Raw genomic sequence first — 24879 nt, forward strand, 5'->3', positions numbered from 1 at the left:
ATGTCGAATTCCTAGACCATGTTCCCCAACTTTAATTTTTAAATTCCAAGTAAGCAAGTTTGGAGGTTACTTTTGAACAATTTTGGGTTTCAGGAAGGAGAACAAGGCTCTTAGAAAGACCGATGACATCCCATTAGAAACTATTTCTTTCCATAACTTATCTATATGGCTATGTTAGAATTGAAACACCACACACACACAAACACACACATACAAGCTACTGAAAGAGGTATATAAACTTTATCTAGCTCTAAAAGAATATGCATTTCATCAAAACACTGCAAATAACCAAGTTCCTTTAACAGGGGAAAATAAAGCAATAAAGTAAATCCAGAGACTCAAAATAACTTTGGGTAAATTCATTGAGAGGAAGTCTTGCTGATCACTTAATAAATGAATTACAGCATACATTTTCCTTTTTTTTTGGCATGGCTAGGCTCTAGGAATCAAACCCGGGTCTCCAGCTCAGCAGGCGAGAATTCTCGCCACTGAGCCACCGTTGCACCGCCCTACAGCTTACATTTTATATTTATATTTTAAAATATTCCCCAGGTTGTCCCTTTCCAACTTCCAACTTCCTTTTGTAATCTGTCTTCGGTTTGTTTATCTGCCATGAATCCTGAAGATCTGGTGACTTTGTTAAGAAAGTTCACTTATTTTCCCAGCATAAAATATTGGCAAATTGTGGCCGTGCTTACTGGTTTCAAACGGAAACTTATTTGATCATCACTTAGGGTTCAAAATAATGCTTACCTATGTAATATTTATTTATGTCTTTTACTAAAAACACTTATTCTGATTATAAAAAAATGTTAACTGTAGAAAATTTAGATAATATAGGAAAGTATAAGAAAATTTAAAACTACCCATAATTTGACCATTCAATGACACCTACATGTTTTGTATTTTCTTTTCAAGCTATGTTTTGTAAAACCTCTCTCATTTAACATATCCTAAGTAATTTATGTCACTACATATTTTAATTTTTCTGATTTCTTTTACTTTATTTTTTTAACATTTTTTAAATTGTGAAATATATATACAAAAAAACCCAATAAGTTTTGAAGTACAGTGTAACAGGTAGTTATAGAACAGATTTCAGAGTTTGGTATGGGTACAGTTCCATAAGTTCAGGGTTTTCCTTCTAGCTACTCCAAGACACTGGATAATAAAACAAATATCAATATAATTATTCAGTGGCATACTCATTTGTTAAATCCTATCTTCTTTGTTATAACTCCTCTTTCTCCTTTGATCCTTCTCCCAATCTTTAGGGATGTTTGGGATATGTCATTCTAATTTTTTCATGTTGGAAAGGGATGTTGACCATATGGGACGGGGGAAGGTACCAGTTGATGTTCTTGGAAAGGCTGGCTTCTCTGGGTTTCAGGATTTATCTGGCCTAGGAAACATCTGGGGATTGTAGGTTTCTGGAAAGTTATCTTAGTGCATTTCACTATTTTTCAGTGACATGATTTTTAGTGGCAGAATAGCAGTCTGAGTCTGAATATATTGAACTAGTCCCCTTTAGTTGGACACCTAGGTTATTTCCAATCTATATATTTATATACATAATTATTTCCTTAAGGTAAATCTCCAGGAGGAGAATTAGCTATCGTTTTCAAGTTACATACATTTTTAACCTTCTTATTGTCAAATTGTCCTCCACAAAAGTGGTACACATTTACAAGTCCACCAACAGTGTGAAGTGAAGGCAAGAAGAACTGGCATTGGTCTTCACACTATTTTTACATTATTTTATATTAAAAAAAATATTTCTTTTATTTTTATAAATAAACCTCCAACAGTGTATACCCTGGTGACCTAAGCATTGGAGCATTCACTGTGTACCGCACAGCCTGGTACCATCACTGCTTCTGTCATACATGAACAGCAATTGGCTCAAAACTGCTCATTGTGATGCTTATGCTGTGGCCTCCTTCATGTTCTAAGAGATTGTTTGGTGTAACTGCTTCAGTTCAGGCTAATGTTCTTAACCTTTCCTATCATGTTTGGAGTCAGAATTCAAGGAGTGTACACTTCAAGCCACAGTATGCCTGGCCTGTAACTTGGTTCAAGGCATTTATATTTATGTCACTTGTGTCTGCTTATTATACTAACAAGGTGGAAAAAGCAAATACAGTCTCCCCAAAAGGTAAGATTCTACTTTCCTCTTGTATAGTACTAGAGCTTGAAAATTAAGCTAGATAAATTACAGGGCATTTAGGAATGAATGCAGCATAGGAGATGTACGTGATTAGTTCATGAAGAATACATTCAAATCCAAATTAAATATACTGGGGTAGGAGACAGTAAAAAAAAAATAGAATAAGATTTTTCTTATTGAAGAAAACATTATTTTATGTGTAAATGAATTATGTAGTTCTATTTAAATTTCATATTTTTTCATCAGGAAAGAAATGAACAGATCATCTTTTCTTGTGTCTCTCACCTTTTGAGTCAAAACTGTTTGAACTCTGAGTAATTTCAATTGAAGCTTCTATTTATTGGGTTTCTTTTTTTATGACTTTTTGTTTTAGGTGTGACTTGAAGCACTTTCCATTCTATAAAAAATAAAAGATTAAAAATATGTGAAATAACCTTGTGAATATAATATCAGCTGTGAATTATATATTTGAATGTGCTTAAAAGGTGAAATTTTAAGTTGTATACATGTTATGAGAGTAAAAATTAAAAAAAATAAAACAGTTATAGGACCATATAACACTAATAGTGAACCCTAATGTAAACCATGGACTATAGTTAATAATACAATTATAATAGTATTCTTTCATCAGTTGTGACAAATGTACCACACTAATGCAAGGTGTTAATAATGGTGGGGGCGATATACAGGAACTCTTTTCTACCTGATTTTTCTGTAAATTCACAACTTCTTTAATTTAAAAGAATGTGAAATGCTTTAGAGGACAATGATTATGTTTTATGTTTCATCGATACAGATTCCAATACTAGCTGAACGGTCAATCAACGCCAAAAAAGTAACTTTTAATTAAATAATCTTACCTTCGAGAAGAGAGTTGCTCCCTTACGAAAGATTGTTTTTACTCATTCCCATGCTTTCTCTTTTGCCCAAAATCACCAGGTAATTTGATTCTGATTTTACAGAAATGGAATATTCTAGGAACATTTTCCCAATCAAAGTGAATAAATTTTGTTGGCCCTAACGCTCTACATCACTTCATTTCAAGCTCTCCCTGATGTTTTTGCCAACAACCGAATGTAGCTGTTTCCTTGGCTGTATCTTAATATGAACACTGCCTTAGTGACAGCTCCAAATTTCCCTCATCTCATCATTCAGAAGCTATTTATCCACTTTTTTTCCACTGCTTCCTTCAAGCCTCCCCTCCCCCTTCACTGGATGCTTGTTCGGCCCCCACACATTCAGGCACATTTATTCCCGTAAAGATAGTGACACTTAGGGTTTATTCTAAGACTAAATCCGTGTTGCCCAGTGACTAAGGCCTTAAGCATGCACACTGCTTCTACGCTTACCCTCCAACTCGTTTTATTTCTTTCTCTCAGAAACTTCTCTTTTGGCACAGTTCAGTTAACACACCACTGCCAGGCCACTAATTGATTTCTGAAACCTGACATTTGTTTTCTGTTTTCTCCTATCTTCCCTAATGGTACAGCACTACTAAGCAGGAAGGAATGCAAAGAACTAGAAAGTTCAAAGTAATTGAGGATCTGTCCATTCACACTGCCTGGCGTCACGCCAATGTAGAACCTGGAACATTTGAAAAATATTTATCGAGTTTTAACTCTTCTTGCTAAGTTGGGAAACAGGTTTTCAGCTGTATCGTTTTGTGTTAACAGTATCAGCGCGGTTGACTATGCTTTTATGTTCAGAACAGCTTGGCAAATATGTTAGAAAAGGATGATTTTCCAGTGTCCACACTATCATACAATGTTATTTTCTGTGAGATTGAAGAGCTGGGCTTTTCAGAGAAACCATTCTTTAAATGTGCCAGCCCTATTTCATGAAGCCTTGTGCCAAAAATAAAATTTAAATAAACGCTATGGTATTTGAGTGAAAGAGTGTATTCGACTTTTCTATTGTAAAACACTGTAATCCCAACCATAGCTAGATTTATATCTATATTTAAAAAAGTGGAAATGTGAAAAATATTAACAAGACTGTAAAAATATTTTGTTAAAATTAATCAAATAGTTTTGTTAGCTTGCTTGCTTTTGCAATGGGAAAGTCTTTGTATTTGTAACTGAAAGCATGTTAAGAAATGGTGTCAAATTATACAAGCATTTCCAGTAAAATAAATGGATTTTATTGCAGTGAAAACTTGACTTGAAAAACAGGCCACTGAAGCTCTGATAAAAAGAAAAGCAAAAGGAAAGATTTAGATAACTTTTTTTAAAAAAGAATTTGAATAAAAATGGATACCAAACTGTATTAAATCTAAGTTAGATTTATATTAAAGTTTTAAAAAAGTACAAAATTCAATTAAGAATTATCTGTATCACACTGGGATTGAGCAAGTTATCAGCTTTAAATAACTAGAAGTGTTTCAAAGTTCAACTTTTTAAATAGTTACATTAAATCATATTAATTCTATAATCTATTTTTAAACTGTAAAGAAGCAGTTTAATATTAGAGGAAAATCAGGAGAGCTTTCAAAGGATGAACGTGGACAATATGGGGCTGTTTGCTTAGAAAAAAATGTGTGAAAATCCTTATTAAATAATACTTTGGTAACATGAAAGTAGACAACCATTCTGTGAAAACAATAATCACAGCTATAATAATGAATCATGTAGTAGAAGGAAGAGAAGGAAAAGGAAAAAAAAACTATTTTACAGCATAATTTTATCTTTTCTAATGATAAATAAATGTAATACTTTATATGTATATTAATTTTTTACACAATGAAGATGAGATCCATACTTTTTATAACTACTTTTTCGTGTGAAGTTTTTTTCCTAAGATCTTTTCTTTTGTTAAGCTGTTTTACTGTGATGAGTAGGTTGTTGTATATGTAAAATTGTCTAATGGGATAGTATGTTATCAACATATAGTACATATATAGTAATATTCCAGGCATTTTTATTGCAATTTATTGTTCTGGCTTCCCCATAAGCCCGATCAAACCAGAGTGTTCAAGAACATTAAAGATTAAGGAAAGTGGCTTCCTTAGGTGATTGCTGGCAAAAATTCACCTTCCGATTATAATAACATAGTAAATGATGGTATTGTACCAGGCTATTACTTTTCTACAAATTTGGATTCTCAGTTTTCAAAGCTGCTGCGTTGTCAAACGTTTGTGGCTTCTCTGGTTGTCTTTTCGCAGGAAAAGGTGCCCCGGAGTTAGTAAATGTGTTATGTTTCTGTTTTGTAAATAATAACATACAGTGCTAGTAAAAATAAGTCAAAGATGCAATCTTTACTAAAATACATATTTGATCTATTCATTAGTGCTTAAACTAGATTCCATGCTTCGGTCAGAATAAACATGTTTTTAATGTTAAAAACTTCAAAATTTTTATGGCCAAACCTCCCACTCCCCCCTCCACAGGGATACGAGGTAGAAATATGGGCGAAAATTTCTAACCATTTAAACTGAAGGGATAAATACAGGCTTTTTAATTCAAGAACTTTAAAAAATGCTTACCATAATATACCTTTTATTCAGAACATTCAGAATTTGTTTTGCTAAATGGATATGTTCACTACTAAAGATACATGGAGAAAAGAGCTGTTTCAAAATTTCTTTAAAAGCGCCCCTCGTTTTCCGATAAGAAAAGTTCATTTTGTATATTGAAAAATACACACTCATTGAACGAGTCTCTAAAATCTTAGCGCCCCCCACCTAGCTGCTTTCTGGGATTCAGCTTTTGAGTTTCAGGTTCTTGCACAACACCTGAGACGTGCAAAACTCTTTTTCTCCCTAATCCTGGTACAGAATAGTCCGAAGAACTCTCTCTCCACGTCTCCACCCTAATTCCCTCTCTTCCTAGATTTTCCCCTTTCCTCCGCCCCGGCTCCGCCAGCCAATCTGTCACAGAAGTAGTGTACAAACTGCGCGGCCTCCCTGCGCGCGAAGCTCGTGGCTCCAGAGGGGTGAGGTCGGGAGGACGGAGGCGGGGCCCTGGTCCGAGCTCTCCTTTCTCATAGGTCGGCTGCTGCGGGCCGGCCAGCCCCGGGCCTCAGGATTCGCCGCGGCGCTGCCTGTCATACGGCGGGCCCCGCCCAACAGGAGTTGGGTGAAATAGAGGCGGGCGTCAAGTGTCAGTAGTCGCGAGGCAGGTACGCGCGCTGGCAGCTCGCTCTCGGCGCGGACGGTGGCAGGAGTGGGCTCCGGCAAGTGCCAGAGCGCGGCGGGGCGGGGCGGGAGAAAGTGGCCTCCCGGAGGACGTTGGCGTTTACGCGTGGTCGAGCGGAAGAGTTTTGCTTTTCGTGCGCGCCTTCGAAAGCTGCGCCTGCAGTTGGCTGAGGGGTCCGCCCGGGAGCCTCCCCTAATCCGCCCGCGGCCCGCAGGTCCGAGCCAGCGTGGGCCAGGTGGGAAGCGCGCTCGACCCGCGCCCCGCGTCCGGAGCCGCCCCCCGCGTGCCCATGGCCACGCGGGTGCTGACCATGAGCGCCCGCCTGGGACCCGTACCCCAGCCGCCGGCATTGCAGGACGAGCCGGTGTTCGCGCAGCTCAAGCCCGTGCTGGGCGCCGCGAACCCGGCCCGCGACGCGGCGCTCTTCCCCAGTGAGGAGCTGAAGCACCCGCACCACCACCCGCAGGCGCAGCCCGCGCCCCCGCAGCCCCCGCAGCCGGCGCCGCCGCCTGCCGCCGGGCCGCGGCTACCCCCGGAGGAGCTGGTCCAGGTAGGAGAGTGGCTCCCCTCCCGCCTCCTTTTCGGGGCTCGGGCGTGTCCCGCCGCTGCGACGCGCGGGCGACAGGGGCCGCTCCAGACTGGGGCGTGCGTCGGGGCGCACCGGCAGCGGGTGCGGGAGTGGGCAGCCCCGCCCTACCCCGCGAGCTGGGCACCCATATTTCGCAGGAAGTAAGTGACGGGGATGGAGGGGGGCTTGCAGATGAGTCCGCCCTGGCGGTCTGCGGGGAAGAGGTTAAAGAGAACTCGGTGCCGCGCGCACCTCAGTTGTTTTTCTTACGCTTGGGATATGGAACCTTGTAAACCCTACACCCAACTTTACTTGAATTCCACCTTTCGCCTTGGCTGCCCCAGCCGCACGGTGTAATGGCCTTGGAGCTGCCTTCTTTACCCCACCCGCGTCGTATCGGATTAAGTAGAAATCGAATTGGGGTTTCGGGGAGAGGCTCCTCGGGATGCGAGTTTCCACCCCCTGGGTTCAACCTGTTTTTAGACGCGACTGTGGGGCGGTGTGTTGGGGCGACCGGCTTTAGACAAGCTAAGGTGGTATCGGAGCGCTTCAGAGTTTTCTTTAAAAAGAAAGCCCCGAAAAAGACTGGGGAGTTGTTTTCTTCTTGTAAGCGTAAATTTTCTTCTCGGAGCCGCGTTGAAAGCTGGCAGTTGGCTTTACACTTGCCCAGCAGCCGAATTAGAGCAACCGCCTGTTTCTTTCGCCCACGCAGGGAGTCATATAGCCCAGAAAAAACTTCCCGGGACTTTTAGCCTGTCCTAAGGAAAAAAAAAATTGGAAGCATACCCACATGCAAACAGCTGGAAGAGCTAAAATCAGAAACCACTAACCGCCACGGGAGCGCAGTGCTCGAAAGGGTTTAGTTCGGTTTATTTCAAGACATTTCATTTAATAGCCCCTCGGTATATTGTGTATTTGCTACCCAGCTCCTAGTTCGGGGGGGGAGGGTCTGCTTAGCGTTGCCGTGCTCTGAGAGGGCACTGGCATTTGTCAGAGATATGACTCACATGATCAGAGCGTTAATTTTTATTTATAAATTGAGTCTATCCGGGAAATCCCGTCCTCATCCGCACTGAATGTTTCGAGGGAGGGGATGGAAGCTTTTGAAATTAAGTTGTAGCAAAAACTGGTTCACCGATTAAGGTGCTGCGGTTATGAGCCTATTCCACCTAGTTGAGAATTTTGTTTTCGAAATTTTGTTTGAAATAGTAAAGATTAAAAGAAAAATTAAGCTTTTGTTATACTAGGAGAAGAGAATACCTGTAAAAAGATTGAGGTGACTAGACTCAAACTGGATTATGTCCTAGAAAAAACCACTGCTTGAAAACTGTTTAGTTACTGCAGTTTGTCAGTTTTCTGCTTAGGGAACACGAAGAGGATAAGGGATGACTGCGCTTTTTACAGAGTAAGGGGGAATGTAGCATTGACCCATTGAGGAGGACATGGTAAATGTTTTGCTGATGACTGTGCTAGCAATACAGCAGCCTTTCCCCACCCACAGGTCCCTTAGCACCACTCTACCAAGGGAGTGATTTTCCCCTAAGTAATTAAAGATCTGTTTTAGATAGGGATATGAAAAGGAACATTTCATTATCATATTAGCCAATTACAGAATCTGCTGATTAAAATCAACATTTAGATCAAATGTTGAATGTGAAGTTTTGTTCTTCAGTGGGTACTGTGTCTTGCTCAAAATACTGTGTTTAAGTTTCCATTGAACTAAACACAAGAAAAAGCCAAGGAATATGTTTTATATTAGATATTTCAGCACTATCTAGCCAAGCAAAAGACCTTTGTGATAGTGTTTTTTAAGGTTTGCGGAATTTTTTTTAACAAGTTAAATTCAACTGTATAACATGAAAAGAATTGAGGTAGCTTGGCAATATTATACTTTAGCTGCAAACTTACTGTGTAATGAAACAGGGAATGTCGCTTATGGGTGACAACTTTATTGTTGCGTCAGAAAAGAATATGTTTGCTGTTTCCATTTTTTTTCTTGATTTGCCTCTTTCACTTTTTGTCTGGAATTGGTTGGGGGCGGTTTTACCAAATTCAATACCAAGTTTCATAAGGTGGTTAGACCTAGATAGTACACAATTGACAAAATAAACCAGTGTGTTTATGAGTAACTCTTAGGGTCTACCCTAGTACTTTTCAGTGGGATTAGTGGGAGAATTTTAGTAAACACAGTTTATCTGTCCTTCCTGAGATGGTGAATCTGATGGATTATGTTTGCATCTTTTCTTTTTAATGTTTGTATCTTTATGTTTATGGATATGTTTGTATCTTTTCTTTTTCAGACAAGATGTGAAATGGAGAAGTATCTGGCACCTCAGCTTCCTCCAGTTCCTATAATTCCAGAGCATAAAAAGTATAGACGAGACAGTGCCTCAGTGGTAGACCAGTTCTTCACTGACAGTGAGGGGTTACCTTACAGCATCAACATGAACGTCTTCCTCCCTGACATCACTCACCTGAGAACTGGCCTCTACAAATCCCAGAGACCGTGCGTAACACACATCAAGACAGAACCTGTTACCATTTTCAGCCACCAGAGTGAAACGACTGCCCCTCCTCCGGCCCAGACCCAAGCCCTCCCCGAGTTCACCAGCATATTCAGCTCACACCAGACCGCAGCTCCAGAGGTGAACAATATTTTCATCAAACAAGAACTTCCTACACCAGATCTTCATCTCTCTGTCCCTTCCCAGCAGGGCCATTTGTATCAGCTGCTGAATACACCGGATCTAGATATGCCCAGTTCTACAAACCAGACCGCAGTAATGGACACTCTGAATGTTTCTATGTCAGCCGCCATGGCAGGTCTTAACACACTCACCTCTGCTGTACCGCAGACTGCGATGAAACAATTCCAGGGCATGCCCCCTTGCACATACACAATGCCAAGTCAGTTTCTTTCACAACAGGCCACTTACTTTCCCCCATCACCACCAAGCTCAGAGCCTGGAAGTCCAGATAGACAAGCAGAGATGCTCCAGAATTTAACCCCACCTCCATCCTATGCTGCTACAATTGCTTCTAAACTGGCCATACACAATCCAAATTTACCTGCCACCCTGCCAGTTAATTCGCAAAACATCCAACCTGTTAGATACAATAGAAGAAGTAACCCTGATTTGGAGAAAAGACGCATCCACTACTGCGATTACCCTGGTAGGTGATCTTACCTGGTTAAAGCATCAGTATATGTATTGAGTGTTTTTGTGTGCATGTGTATTTTTTCAGCCTTAGACTTTGAAGTTTACATTGGAAGATAGTCTTTGCCAAAAAAAAAAAGAATCGTCTACTTTTCTTTATATATCCCAGTGTGTCTGTGCCTTATCCTAACTATTTAGATGTCTATTACTTATTTAAGTATAAAGAAATGGCTAAAATATTCTGGGGAAAAAGTTATTTTGGGCTTTTCTTTCTGCTTTTACTATTTAATAAAATTTGAATTTCTAATATATCATTTAAATTTATGCCTATTAATTTTGTTTAATTCTAAATTAAATGCCCTGGGAAAAGATTAAGTACTGAAGGGGAAAATAAGATGTGATAATAAAGTTGGGGGATTGAGTGGGCTGCTAGCCTGATGGTAGATTTAGGTATATCTGCAGAATAGGTTTAAGGATGTTTCTAATAGTATTTGTTAAGAACATTCTTGAATGAGATACATGGCCCAAAATATAAATTGATGCCCGTAACGAATGCATTTATAATTTTCTCGCATAAGCTAGTTTATATGATTAATACAGGGTATAATTTATTGACTAGTAGTACATGACATGGTGTGACATGCTAAATGAAAAAAACATGAAATGTTGGAGTACGGAAAATTACAGTCGTCTCGGATAATGGGGCAGCATTGTCAGCTAGAGTCATTTAAAATTTTTAAAAAATATATGCTGTACTAGCTCTTAAATCACTGAAGTATATGTTACTAGTATAAAGCACCTGCCAGAATATAAACACATTTTCCATTTGTAGCTCAGCTTGATTTGTCTCCTTCTTTCCTACTGAAGTGATACATAAAACAAATCGCTTTATGCATTTAATAAGGTATGGGGTAGGACTCTTAAAACACTTTAAAACTGAAGCTTCAAATATCTCGTCTAGCATGAGAGATTTCTTCTTTAAAGCCAGATTTTAAACACTGAATCATCAAATATAAAGATTTCAAAAGGATCTCCAAAATGACAAGCTGTTCTTCCTCTCCTTTTATTTTAGGTTGTACAAAAGTTTATACAAAGTCTTCTCATTTAAAAGCTCACCTGAGGACTCATACTGGTATGTAATTTTCTTGTTAATTCTGTGAGTTGTGTAAATAGTGTAAGTGGTATTCATCCCTTTAAAAGCCAACACATGTTTGATCTCTTTCTTCTGTCAACTTTTATTTTTTAATGGCCTACCTTTTCAGCACTAGCTCAGTTCAGTTCAATGAAAAAGTCTGGTTCCAGGAAGGCTGATGTTACCCTCACTAAGACCTTGCCCTGTCAGCTCATAGAATTAATTACTCAAAAACTACCCGACAGTGTTTACTAATGGATTTTAAAACTTTAATGGTGCTGCTATTCCTGTCTTGAAGGGGAAAACACCTAACTCATTTTCCCCCGGCTTAGCAAATGATTTCGTTTCTATGAAGCCATCTTAAACACTAAAATTTTTCCGTTTAGCATGTTAAACATAACTGCTTTTACTACATTATCTTTAGTTTCACCTTTAGCCCCAAATATCTTAGTTTAGCCTGGTTTTTGTGCCTGATGGAAAGTAGGGCTGGAACACAGGAATATCAAAATTAGGCAGTGATAGGAGGTCCTGGTTTAAAAGTTGTGTGTAAATTCTGCACCTTGCCAGAGCCCACATTTGACATGTTTGAGAGCCTCCACGTTTTTTCTACTTTGTATTTCATCATTATTTAAAAATATGCATAGACATTTAACCCTTCTAATTTTATAAATATACATTTTGTCCCATTTACAGCAATCACACTTTTACGAGCTTTTTAAACCATTTAAGATGGAAGTAGGTGGCAGACTTTAAGAGCCACCAAATACCCAAAATATTTTCAGATGTGTAGGTGGTTACTATTATGTGAGTTTCCTAAAAGAACAGTTCTAAAGGAAAGAACTTATATACAATGATTGGTTTTTTTTTCCTCTTGAGTAAATGTAGCCTTACCTAAAATTCAGAGCATAAGTTTGATAATAAAAGCTATGACCAAGCAAAATGTATTACTCTATCTTTGCTATGGAAACCAAAGTATTCAACAGTTCCTTTGAAAGGGTTCTGGATTAGTGTGAAGACTTGAATCTCCCCAGGCTAGATGTTACTATGGAAATCAAGTTTTGATAAATGAAGTAGTTATCTCTAACTACTGCTTTAAAAAGTCAAAGCCTTTGAACAAAGGTCAGGGCTCCTATCAGGCACTGAGGGGAATATGGTTGCAGATATTTAGTCTGCATGTTAAGAAGTATTGCTTGATATCCTAGTGATTAACACTCCTTATTAAACTCTAAACTGTGTTGGCGACAATGTGGTAGAGATTCTAGGGCTTTTTGAGAAATTGCTTTTAAAGAAAAGACAGCTCATGAATTTATCAATGAAATAAATGGATTGTTTTTTTTGGCCTGAGGTTTTTTGTTATATGCAAAGTGATTATGTAAAATAAAAGATACTATATAAGAAGCCCAAAGTAGAAATTATATTTATAGTTAAAAAACATCCACAATAGAATTAAACATAATGAAAAAGTGAATCCAGAGTTTTCAGTGGCAACTGAAATACAAATGACAAGCGGAAGAAGATATTCCATGTATAGATAATACTGTACATATAGAGAAATGCTAAAATACCCTTTTATGGAATATATTTAATATTAAGGAAAATTTGAGATTGGGTGTTTTCCTGAATTTTTTATTAAGAAGGAATGCGGGAAATAATGTAGAGGCATTTGAACTTTTCCTTTTTGAAAAGACCTTGAAATAGGAGATAAGAAGAGACCAGTTTTCATGGGGGTAAAGTCCCCTAATAAAAGGGGAGTATAATTGCGTATAACGATGTAATCAACTGCTCATTGCAGGTATGTAGGCAGAGCATATCTAAGTAGCCTTTCAAACCCTGTCAGGATTTAGCGTTTATGCCTGGGATTCAGGAACTTGACCTGCCAACAAAGAAATTGAATAGTGGGTTTCCCAGACAGTCCTTGTAGAAATAAAAGTAAAAAAGAGGACCTAGGCCTACCTTGGGTCCCGTACGTGGACTTTTTTTTTTTTTACCAGATCATAGGCATTGTGGCCTCCCATATCTCATGAGTGAGACCATGTAATCCAGTTTAATAAAGTTTTGTTTGATAGTCTTTCAAGTACCTTTAGGAGGCTTGTAGCAGACTTGTTAGTCTGGCTAAACCCGTTCTTGGGTAATCATAGGCATTGAGGTTGTTTTCTCTTCATTTCTAGTTTCTAGACAATGCCTTTTACAATTACCTGTGCTCTCATCGCATCCTTACCCCACCTGTTGTTTTTAAATTAATGTATCTGAAGCCAGCAAAGACTTGTTTTTTTGCTTCCTTCCTTTTAAATTACCTTTTAAATGATTACCGTTTTGCAGCAGAATGTGAAGCACCCCAGTATATTTCTTTGGGATATGATTTTAATTGCTTTAAAATGTCAAGTTACCTTATGTTTTAAAAATGATTTAAGCAATTAAAAGCCTACTTTTCAGTTTTGTTTTATTGCTTATTCTGGGTTTTTAAATTGTAAATGCTTTCTAGCTTGGTTTGGAAAATGAACCTAAGAAAATTATCTTTCCAAGGCACTGAACTTTTTTTTTAATTTTGAGAGAAAAGGCTAGATGATATCAGTTTGTTGAACCAGAAATCTCTTAACATTCAGTGTTCAAAGTTCATCCCCTTTGATTTCTTTAGTAGGAAAGCATATATATATATCAGGTTCTGTCTTTGTACTTTTTTCCTGAAACATTATTTGCCTCCATTCTAAGCCATAATTTATTTCATTTAAAATCATGCTGTATCTGTATATACATAAGATGGAATACATGTAGGGCCCTCCCCCCATTTGGGTGTGGGTATTTTATTATGTTGTATACATATTTATTATGCTTTTGGTTAGAAATAATTATGGCTTCTTCTAGGCAACAGTGTCAGTAAATGGTATATTTCAGTGAAAATATTTGTGCCTTTAGCAGCATTTAAATGTGACCTTTTTACTAGAATTTGTTTAAGCCTCAGTATATACAAAGAGCAATGCCCATCATCATTGTTATAAAGTTGCTCCCAATCACATTTTAAAAAAAATTCACGTTAAGTATAGCTATCAACTATAAGCCTAGAACTGTGAAGATTACATTATCCTCGCATTACCACATGTACATGCATCTTGAGTATGTTTTCTTTAATTTCATAGTGAAGAGTTAAAAAAAGCTCTCTTAGTTAGCACAGGCTCAAGGTCAGACAGAAATTAAAATACAATAGGAAAAAAACAGTAAGGTGATATGCACAAAGAAAATTTTGCAAGAAATTGGAAATTTTTCTTGTCACTGCCACTGGTTTACTAGTATGCCTATGAGTATAAGTTGAGTTATTGCTTCTTATATTGGGTGTGGGAATTTCTCTGAAAATTGTGTGTTTACGGGTTGGGAAAAAGTGCTTTCTAAAGAAGTTTTGAAAAAGTCACTAGTGAATTCATTACAGGTGTTTGAAATCTTAACAGTTCTGCTTGCATGTTGTGTGCATGCGCAGTTGACTTTAGAGAATATGCTAAAGCTGTTGGAAATTAGGGAACAGTGACATTTAAAAATTATTTATCTGTTAGTCTCAACTATCTGGAACCAGGGCAGAAAATTAGCTGTTGTACAGAGAAGGCCTTTGAGTATCACAAATACTTGGTTTAAGCATCCCTCAGACCCAGACTCCTGACCCTGGCTGTCCTGTACACTGCATGATCCTAGAGTGACTTACCACAGATTGACAAAGAATAAGGACAATTGAAGACTCCTCCCCCCAAAATGGAAACATCATACAAATAACTAGGAACACAAAATGGATTCTTTGAGTGCGTGAAGCACTATACTGGGTTTTGCTGCTTTTTACAGTGGGTTATAGTCAGGATTCCTTGTTTAAGAATTCCACATGAAGTCTTGGAACAACTTTTAGCCCAAGCCTGGTTGTAAATGGGGTAAATTCTGCCTTACTCTCTTATGAATAGCACTTCATTTTCAATGACATCTGATAATTAAGATGTTTCTATGTATACAGTCTCTCCTTGAGATTTGCTGTTGTTTAATTTTAGTTTCATAAAGTGATACTACATTTTGGGTGCTAAAACATCCTTAGATATAAATTTATTTTTGGTTCTTTGCTCTAAACTCTATCCATTGAATATGTTAGGTTATAGATTTTGAGTAAAGAAATAGTGAGGATGTTGACGATGAAGATATTTTCGTTGTAAGCCTTTTTCCACTAAAGACACCATTGAGTATCTTCTGAATGTTAATTAGTACTTGCATTTTTGTGGATTGTGGAAAAGGAAGGAAAGACTTTAAGAAAATATGTGTAGGAAAGGTTCATTTCCTTGAAGAGTTGTTATTTAGAGCTAAAATCAATAATAAACAACAACAAAATAAATATGATTGGGGCCTTAATGGAGAGTACAATTTGAATCTAGAGATAGCGCGATATCTGTTAAATATTTATCCTGTCTTACTAGTAGAGGTATGAAAATCTTTAATACCCATGATTTTTCTTTAGTCTATATTTGAAAACTATGCAGGAAAAAAACGCCATGTTTTGTCAGTGTGCCGGATGTTACGGCTTTAAGCATTCCTTACATTAAATTCTTGTCAACATTTTGTTTTCGTTTACAGCTTTGAAATACATTTAGTATATTCAGGCCCATGTTTAAAAAAAAAGATGTACTGGTTTAACAGGCCTACTGATTCAGATCCCTAATAGCTACTTATGAGCATGAAAGCTTAGAAACAATGTCTTTTTAATGAATCACTAGGAAGATTAAACTTTGCTTCTAGAACTTGTTCTTTCATCTGAAAAACATTACGTAGGAAATTGATTAAACATTGTTTTGAGATGATAAAGCTTATCAAAGGTTAAGAATTACAATTTGATTCAGCAGACATTGTAGAGAATCCAAAGATTTTACAAGGGAATATCTTGCCTTTTTGTTCTAGTGGAAGAAAATAAATAATAGATTAAGCAACATTGCCTACACTGAGATGGGAGCAGTCAGCTGCGAATGGTAGAGGGAATGAGAGAGAGTAATATCTTTTAAAACTATTTTTTTTTTTTAGTTTGAATTTTACTTTGGCAGATACTTTTAGTTCTATAGAATGTAGTGGCTGTTTGCTTAATGACCTACATCTTTTCTGGTGAAAGATGAGAAACGAAGTTGTCCCACTTTAAGAATATCTCGGTAGCAGCATTTCTGTTCTATCAGCCTGTATTATTTGTATATTCAAGGATCCTTAGCAACTCTGATTAAGGGTAAATTACTGTGTTTGAGAGAGGTGCACAGTAGGTAACTTACTTGAAAGCATCTACGCAGAGGAATAAATTTGTTTCTGACTATAAATGCAAACATCGAAGGGGTGAGGAGGAAGACGCAGCCCAGGTAACCAAGTTCAGTGCAAGTGAAAGGGAAAAGGATATCTAGGGCTTGTTGTGTGTTAGGAAAAATGAAAACACAAGGATCTTTTTATATTGGTTAAAAAAAAAAGGTAAAACATTGCATTGACAGTTTGCTGCCATACTGTTTTATTTTTAAAAAATCAGTTTGGGCTCTTGTAACAAGAAAGTGAATCTAAGTGCTATCTTTTTTTGTCAGGCGACTCAAGAATTGGTATTTCATTAACCCTGTTAATGACAGAGGATTTATTTTTATTTTTCATTTTTGTCGAGAACCCTTTGGAGAAATAGCAAGTCTATAGGACCTTTGACCATTCCTAGGGGCTTCAGAACTTCTTGGTTTACCTCAAGTACAGTCCCAACTCTGTAAAAGAAAACTTATTTACATAGATTTTGTTAGCCCTGTACAAGTTTGGAATGGACAGTAACTTGATTCTGAACTTGGCCTCCGGAGGAGTCTATAAGGGACCTTTTTTCTTCTTCTTGTTCACCTGAATATTTGCTCCTTTACTCAGATTCTCTTCTCCTCAGTGATCCTAGGCAGGTTAGAGCCATGCCAACGTCCCAGTGCCCCCCTGCAGGTAGGGCCATAAGATAAAAGGGACAATCTGACAGACTTGCTCAAGATATTCCTTTTCTGTTTTTTATGCTTTCCCTCCTTTTTCATTAATGAAAATAAGACTATGTCAGACTTATTTGGCCAAATATATGAATGTTCCAAAGATGCATTAGGAAAAGCCAAGGCATCAAAGAAATTGAAGACAGATTCTACCCTTGAGAAACTTTAAAAGCTAGTTAAGGAGGCAGAATGCAGTTATTTGAATACTTCATGATATAAATGTGCAAATGGAAATCCATAATTGAAGTGAATTTAAGTGATGATGTGGAAAGAGAAATGGAATGATCTCTTATGGAGTGTTCAGAGGTTTTCTGGGAGGGAGTATGGTGAATTGGACTATAAAGAATCTGAAAGAAGGGTAAATATTAATATATCCTTTAATTCATCAGTTTCCTCAAAGTAGTCAAAGTACTAACAAGGTTATATTTAGTAAATATTAAAATGTATTTTGAAAGTGTTAATACTCAGTCTTTGAGATGAACTCTGCCTAACTTTTGTTCAACCTGTAGATCTAAAATTATCTTTAAAAAAAAGATTTTAATGGAAATTACTGAAATAGATACATAAAAACATGAATTAATGCACTCATCCAACTTTATTTTTCTTGGATATGTAAATATGAATTTCTTTACATCTTAGGACTCAGGTTTCTTACTTTTACCTTTTGACTAGTAGAAGTAAATCCACTATTAGTCCTATTTCAGACTCTGAATTCCATAAGTCTGTAATGATGGAAAAATAATCTCTGTATTGCATGAAAATATTTTTCCTAAAATAAGAGCTCATTATGAACTTCAAGGACTCTTAAATTCCAAGAGTTTAGATTGGGGAATAGCTATTGAAATAATTTTTCTGCTTTAAAAGTTTGTGTTGTTTAGCTCCTTAGACTAGAGTATAGATTTTAAGTTCCTTGAGGCTAGAGAACCGGTCTTAATAATTTGCAAGGTATTTGTACAGGTCATATTTTAAATTGTTTACTAAACATTGACTTCAATTCTGAGGGTTTTTAGCTTTTATTTGAAATCAGATACAATTGATTGGATTGCCTTTTAGCCATCAGGAAGGAAGCATTGTGCAAATGTACTGTGATAAACTCTTTGAAATACCTAAAATAACTCCTTTAAGAGAAGTATTTCCATTAACATTTTTTTTCTTGTTAGAAGAGTCTGTAGAACATTCTAGAAACAGTCTTAATATGCTTCTATAGATGATGTGTTTAGTAAAGCAGAGAAACCTCCTATTCTCTTGTGATAAGTTCAGAATCTTTGTGTGTGTTTGTGTTTATCAGAGAAAAAGTAAATTTTTTAGTTTGACCATAAAAACTTTTCAGATATTTTATGAACATATTCTGCTAGTCCACTGCAGTTCACTCAGCCTGGGGGAGAGGGGTATTATCATTAGTGGGTATTTGGAGAGTGTCCATGCCAGCCCTTTTCAGGACCCACGGGTCCCAGAAGTTCTCCCCAGAGGACCTGCTCTGCTGGGATGTGGCCTGGCTTTGCAGTGTGTGGCTGCAGGCTTCTTAGTCTATCGGGGTTTGCCTCGGTGACCTTCCCTAGTGGCTTTGTAATCGTTAAATAAATTTGAACCACATCTGTGTGTTCTTTAAATCATGCGGAGAAGTATTGGTATTTGCTAGTGGAAGATTGTCGGGCATTCCCGAGAAGGGGTGCACCGGTATTCTCAGGGTTGAGCTCATCACTGTGCTGCCAAGCCGAGCCGTGGGGTGGGGATACCTGTGCTGGGGCAGGTGCACCATGGATGCTTGTGCCTGCTCCCTCCTCCTTCCACCGGTAAGGTTTCGCCTTAGCATTTTCAGAAATTACATTGATAACCTTATCAGAATTGATGATATGTATATTTGATCTGAACATTATTTCAAAGAGTAGTGAATCCCAGTAAAATATTCCTCTGATTTTAAAATAGAATGAGAAAACGCATACTTGATTTTGAGATAAAGCTGAAGTTGTTTTCCATGCTGTATAAACGTGTCCCTTTTTTTTTCTTCCTGTCTTTGGTGGAAAGTTTCACATTAACAGCATGAGGACTTAAAATTACAGTGGATGTTGAAAGAGTTTAACTAAACATTTTAAATTGGTGGTGTTGGAGAGAGATTCTGTAAAAATCCAATTAAACTTTTGAAAGCGCTATCCTGTTGAAATATAACTTAAAGGAAGTCAGTTTGGTTTCCCAGAAGTACTGTGCATAGTGTTTCTGGCTGAGGAAGAAAGGACCGAGTCTGCTGTTTGGCCAGAAATCGGTTACCAGCTTCCTCTATGATGTTTTACTTGAGCTGTGTTGACACTTGAACAAATCCCATAGAAACTGCCCCAGGTAGGGAGTAGTTGTCCTTGCTTTTATAGTAAGACTTGGCCCCGATAACTGAAGTTTCAGACACTGGTAGTATTCTTGGCTGAATAATCTATAGATGTGCATAAACTGAGAGTAAAACCCCAAATGTTTTAGTAACTTTAATGGCTACCGTATTTCAACCAATCAGTAAAGTAAACTTTTAAAAATATTGGTGCAGTTTATTGCTTCATAGCCAATAAAAATAGTGAACAAAAAGAGTAGTGTCCCTTGTTTCTTGTATAAACTTGGAAAATTCAGTTCTCCTGAATTATTAAATTCAAAAAACTAGAATGATTTCTTTTAAAATTGAGGCATGTTAGGAATTTTTTACTTGTCTCAGACATCAGAAATAACTTTCTCTTTCTATTAAATGACAGTAAAATATTTAGCCAACATGTTTCTGTGATTTTTTTTCACAAGTAACAAAAGCAAACACTTCTGTGCAAAAGGTTATTTTTTTCTGTTTGGTTTACATCTACAAAAGTGATATCTACCTTTACTACAGGTATTAAAATATTTCTATCAAACGGATTTTATGTGAGTACATAAAGTGAAAGAAAAGTGATTTATTTTTGCCACTTAAAAGACTTGAGTGTATTAACTTGAATTATAGTTAGAATATTCTAAGAGGGAAAAAAAATCCTTCGAATCCAGATGTACATTTTTCAAGTGGAATAATATAGGGACCTTAAAATATATTGGGGAAAAAATGTTTACGTCTTGTTTCAGACCCCTCAGCAGAGAGAAAAGGGTGTCAGGTGGTGCAAACCAGAGTAGGTAAATGTGACATCTCCAGAAATAATTGGGGCAATGTGATTACCCCTGGTCAATTTCACATAGTCAGTTCTGTCCTTACAACTTCTGAATAATAGCTGCTAAAGCAGGCAGAATGGCGGTTCACCATGGTACTAACAAGTGTTCAAAGCAACTCTATGAGGTTTTTCTCTTTCAGAAGAGAACTTTGTTAGAGCAATGAATAGTCTCCATTCGATAGAATTAAGTAAATCCTAGCCAGAGTGACTTAAGACTAGACTGCATTATCCATAGTAGGTAGTTTTGAAAGATAAGCAGCTAGAAAATGTTGTGTAGTGTTAAGAATAATACAAGTTTTGGGGGAGGGGCCCTCATTTTTTCACTGTTTGGGGGAAAGGAGCTGTGACAGAATAGAATAGGTGGGCTAAATGACCACAGGCTTATGTTTTTTAAGGTATGTATTGCACGTGAATCCTCTGTGAGGCCTGGCCTGGCCTTTTCATTTTGTTCATTCTGAAACCCCAACATGCACAACAGTAGGTCCTGAATTGTCTGTGGAATGAATTTTGTTTGTCTTTTGATGCAGTACTTTACAAAGTAAACGCATACCAGTAATTGTATATTATGTCTGTTTTTATGTTCTGACTTGTTACCCGTGAAGTGATCAGTACCAGATTTTAACTGGTTAAGGAATTGAATGGCTTTGTAGCTTTAAAACCACCTTTAATACTTTTCTAACTTTGTTTTGTCTGAAAAATGGGAGAATGTGATTGCATGCTGTTTAGCTCATAATGTAATTTATGCATACTTCTTTTCTTGGACCGTGATTTTTTAACAGAGTTCTTCTCACGTAGTGTCTGTGAGATTTTTTTCTTAGAGCAGGCCAGCTCACCTCCTTGTTCGTTGTCACAGGTGAAAAGCCATACAAATGCACCTGGGAAGGCTGCGACTGGAGGTTCGCGCGGTCGGACGAGCTGACCCGCCACTACCGGAAGCACACGGGGGCCAAGCCGTTCCAGTGCGCAGTGTGCAGCCGCAGCTTCTCCCGCTCCGACCACCTGGCGCTGCACATGAAGAGGCATCAGAACTGAGAGCCGCCGCCCGCGGGCCTTGCCGTGCCTATGCAATTCATACCGACCGTATGCAGTTAATGTGGCAACGTTTTAACTACAAACTTAACCATATATATAAAAGAGAGAAAGAAAGAAAATGAAAAACTGGAAATGTATATTTTGTATATTTGAGAAAACAGGGAATACATTGTATTAATACCAAAGTGTTTGGTCATTTTAAGAATCTGGAATGCTTGCTGTAATGTACATGGCTTTACTCAAGCAGATTTCATCTCATGACAGGCAGCCACATCTCATAGTGGGTGGGGGTGGGTGGGTGGGGGGTGGGTAGAGGGGGTGTTTGCAGTGTTTTTACCTAAGCACCATCATTTAATGTGACAGTGTTTAGTAAACAAATCATTTGGCAGGCACAGGAAGAAGGATGAATTGTATGTGGAGATTGTACTTGTCATCCAGTGGTTTTTTTACACTAGTAGATAATTCTTTGGGAGAGATCCACAGCGGGCATGGCGATTCACAAATAGCCATTGAACAAAGGTGTTTTTTTTTTTCTTTTCTTATGAGTTGCATATATTTGCTATTCAAAATTTTGTAAATATGCAAATCAGCTTTATAGGTTTATTTACAATTTTTCTAGGATTCTTTTAGGGGAAATCATAAATCATTTGAAAATAACCATGAATAATATACTTACAGTTAGAATTTGTGGAAAGATACCTCTCGAAGTGTTACCAAATTAATTTCTGTAGGGGAAAGAATCATTCGAATGAACTTCAGTAAATTTCGTGTGCTGATTACAATATGATTGTTTATTTTAAAAACAAAAAATATTTTATGTGAATTGTAAACTCAAGAGCTTAAGAAAGACAGTTAAAAGATACAAAGTTAAACCTTACAATAAGCTACACACACACTGTATCATTTTTTAAAAAGGACTAATGATGCAGTTTTCACATGGGAATGTTGAATTTATGATGCAGTTTTCATGTACGGAAACATAGAATTTATGATGCAGTTTTCATATACCGAAATGTTTGCTTGTGCGGTACGATTGGTTAAATGCCAATTTCTGGATTTTGCATGTAATATACAGTGTGAGACACAGTAATTTTACCTAAATTACAGTGTAGTTTAGTTAATCTATTGTTAATACTGACTCAGTGTCTGCCTTTAAGTATAAATGACATGTTGAAAACTTAAGGAACCAAGTGCTACATATATGCAATATAAAATAGTCATGTGATGCTGATGCTGTTAACCAAAGGGCAGAATAAATAAGCAAAATGCCAAAAGGGGAATTAATTTTGTTTTTAAAATATTGTTTATCTTTATTTATTTTGTGGTAATATAGTAAGTTTTTTTAGAAAACAATTTTCATAACTTGATAAATTATAGTTTTGTTTGTTAGAAAAGTTGCTTTTAAAACATGTAAATAGTTGACAAACGATGTAAATAATTTTGTAAGAGGCTTCAAATGTTTATACGTGGAAACAATACATACACAAAAAAGCATAAATCAGTTGCTGTTTTGCTTCTTTTTCCCTATTATTTTTGTATTGTGGTCATTTCCTATGCAAATAATGGAGCAAACAGCTGTATAGTTGTAGAATTTTTTTGAGAGAATGAGATGTTTATATATTAACGACAATTTTTTTTGGAAAATAAAAAGTGCCTAAAAGATTCATGTTCTGCCTGCCTTCTTTACTTACAATAGCAGAAACAATTAGTAAAGCTCATTAAATAATTCTCTAAGCTAATTATTTAAAAAGCTTATCAGAGCAGTTAATAGAAAACCAATTCCCAGGCTTTAAGCTACCTTTAACACGTGGCCTAGAAAGAGCTGAACCAGTGTAACACATGAATACTTGCCTTTTTATGACCACTACACAGACACATCCTCCATTAACCTATCAAGATCATTAGGGGAAAATATTGTAGCAGTCGCTTGCAAATCCTAGTATGGAGACTTCATCGCCAGAGACAAGACAAAGCATTAGGACTCATTTTTTTCCTTTTAAAAATGCTCTAAACTTAGATGGATTGCACATTATGATACAGAAATGATATAATTAGGTAACCTTCAGGATAATAGGCTCGATGCTTGCTTTCTTCAAAGCATAGTTCTTTTTATTCTCAAGTTTTCTCTTCTGTCTCTGCCCCAAAACCATGACAAGAACTTTTGAATAACAAGTGCAACCTGTGTTAGAAAGCCCAGTGGGCATCGCAGTAAATGGCTCTAGTTCTTACTTGTGATTAATTCTACCTCTAAAGGTGACAAAAAGTTATGTTACATAATTTCATAGTAGTAAAACAATTTCTAGGCTTAAATATATTTCTCAAATTTGAACCAAAAGTGAGGCTTACAGGGACAATGCTATTAGGTCTACAAAACATGAGTCAGATTTATCAGTATTCAGAACTGTAAATGAAGATGTTTTCATGTGAATAGAAATCACCACTCTTGTTTTGCTTCCTAAAAATTGTATTGTGCTTCCTAGTACTTAAGTGCCATTTTACTCCAGAATGGACAGCTTTTTCCTGTTCTCTTGACTATCTTTTCTTATGTCAAATCCTTGTCAGTGGAAGCTAAACAAAGACCCTTATTGGCCAGGCTCATCTGAACTTTTGCATTTGGAAACATCGCATTTTATTTATTTATTTTATTATTTATTTATTTTTGCATGGGTAGGCACTGGGAATCGACCTCAGGTCTCTGGCAGGGCAGGCAGGAACTCTGCCACTGAGCCACTGTGGCCTGCCCAACATCACATTTTAGCATTTGAATTACTTTCTGATTGTTGTCATTTTTTTTCAGATTGTCAGCTCCTTAGAAGAAATGCCACTTCTTATATTGCCTTTGTAATACTGCCCTTATTGATAGAATAGGTGTTTGAAAAATAACTATCTGGTGCTGCCTGGATTGGCTTACGCCATGGCAGCAATTGAATAATCTGAAGTTTCATAAATTTCCTCTTCATTTTGCACTGTTAACATATGTTTGGTGTTAGGTTTTTGATAAAGTATGTGGTCATGAAATTGATTATAATACAAGCAAATATTTAATACCTAAAGTATTAACCATTATCAGTGGGTTTTCAAAGGAATGTTATTTTAGAAAAACAACCATGCTGAACATACTTTTCAATGTTGTACATAATTGCTGATTATTATATCCACTAAATGAAATCTAGGTTCAAACATGATCTCATCAGCTTCTTTGTAAACAGGCTATATCAAAGCAACCAAACAAAAATGCAACACACCAGGTTTCAATTGGCCAGGATACAATTATATGACTTGATTACAAATAAAAAATGCTCTTTTAACTACCTTCTGTTAATTTTTACTTGTACCCACCAATTCCCCCACCCACCAAGGCACCTTGGTTTTTGTTTTGCTTCATTTTGTCATTTAATTCTTAATGGTTGTTCTAGTTTGCTAGCTGCTGGAATGCAACATACCAGAAACAGAATGGCTTTCAAAAAGGGGAGTCCAATCACATACCAATTTATAGTTCCAAGGCTGAGAAAATGTCCCAATCAAAACAAGTCTATAG

The 24879-nt window shown here is 37.2% G+C and overlaps 1 protein-coding gene across 3 annotated transcripts; it reads left to right on the plus strand.

The window, feature by feature from the left end:
• The first annotated feature begins 1921 nt into the window (after window positions 1-1921).
• Window positions 1922-23007, plus strand: KLF5 (KLF transcription factor 5). 3 transcript variants are annotated; one of them, XM_077158423.1, is made up of 4 exons: window positions 1922-2155; window positions 9169-10042; window positions 11099-11158; window positions 21163-23007. In XM_077158423.1, exons 2-4 carry the CDS (start codon window positions 9181-9183, stop codon window positions 21339-21341), a joined length of 1101 nt encoding a protein of 366 aa, XP_077014538.1. In that variant the 5' UTR covers window positions 1922-2155; window positions 9169-9180; the 3' UTR covers window positions 21342-23007. The 3 variants fall into 3 exon arrangements, with proteins under 3 accessions (XP_077014538.1, XP_077014537.1, XP_077014539.1); XM_077158422.1 differs by lacking the exon at window positions 1922-2155 and adding an exon at window positions 6590-6850; XM_077158424.1 differs by lacking the exon at window positions 1922-2155 and adding an exon at window positions 6958-7029.
• Window positions 23008-24879: the final 1872 nt, after the last annotated feature.

This window comes from Tamandua tetradactyla, chromosome 4, assembly GCF_023851605.1.
Source record: "Tamandua tetradactyla isolate mTamTet1 chromosome 4, mTamTet1.pri, whole genome shotgun sequence".
Taxonomy (NCBI): domain Eukaryota; kingdom Metazoa; phylum Chordata; class Mammalia; order Pilosa; family Myrmecophagidae; genus Tamandua; species Tamandua tetradactyla.

What these genes read in the sequence shown, in the direction of transcription:
- KLF5 (XM_077158422.1), top strand. Translation starts at nt 6,590, where the DNA reads ATGGCCACGCGGGTGCTGACCATGAGCGCCCGCCTGGGACCCGTACCC. An exon ending in CCCCGGAGGAGCTGGTCCAG is followed by an intron (nt 6,851 to 9,168) that starts GTAGGAGAGTGG and finishes TTTCTTTTTCAG; the next exon opens with ACAAGATGTGAAATGGAGAA. An exon ending in TCACCTGAGGACTCATACTG is followed by an intron (nt 11,159 to 21,162) that starts GTATGTAATTTT and finishes TCGTTGTCACAG; the next exon opens with GTGAAAAGCCATACAAATGC.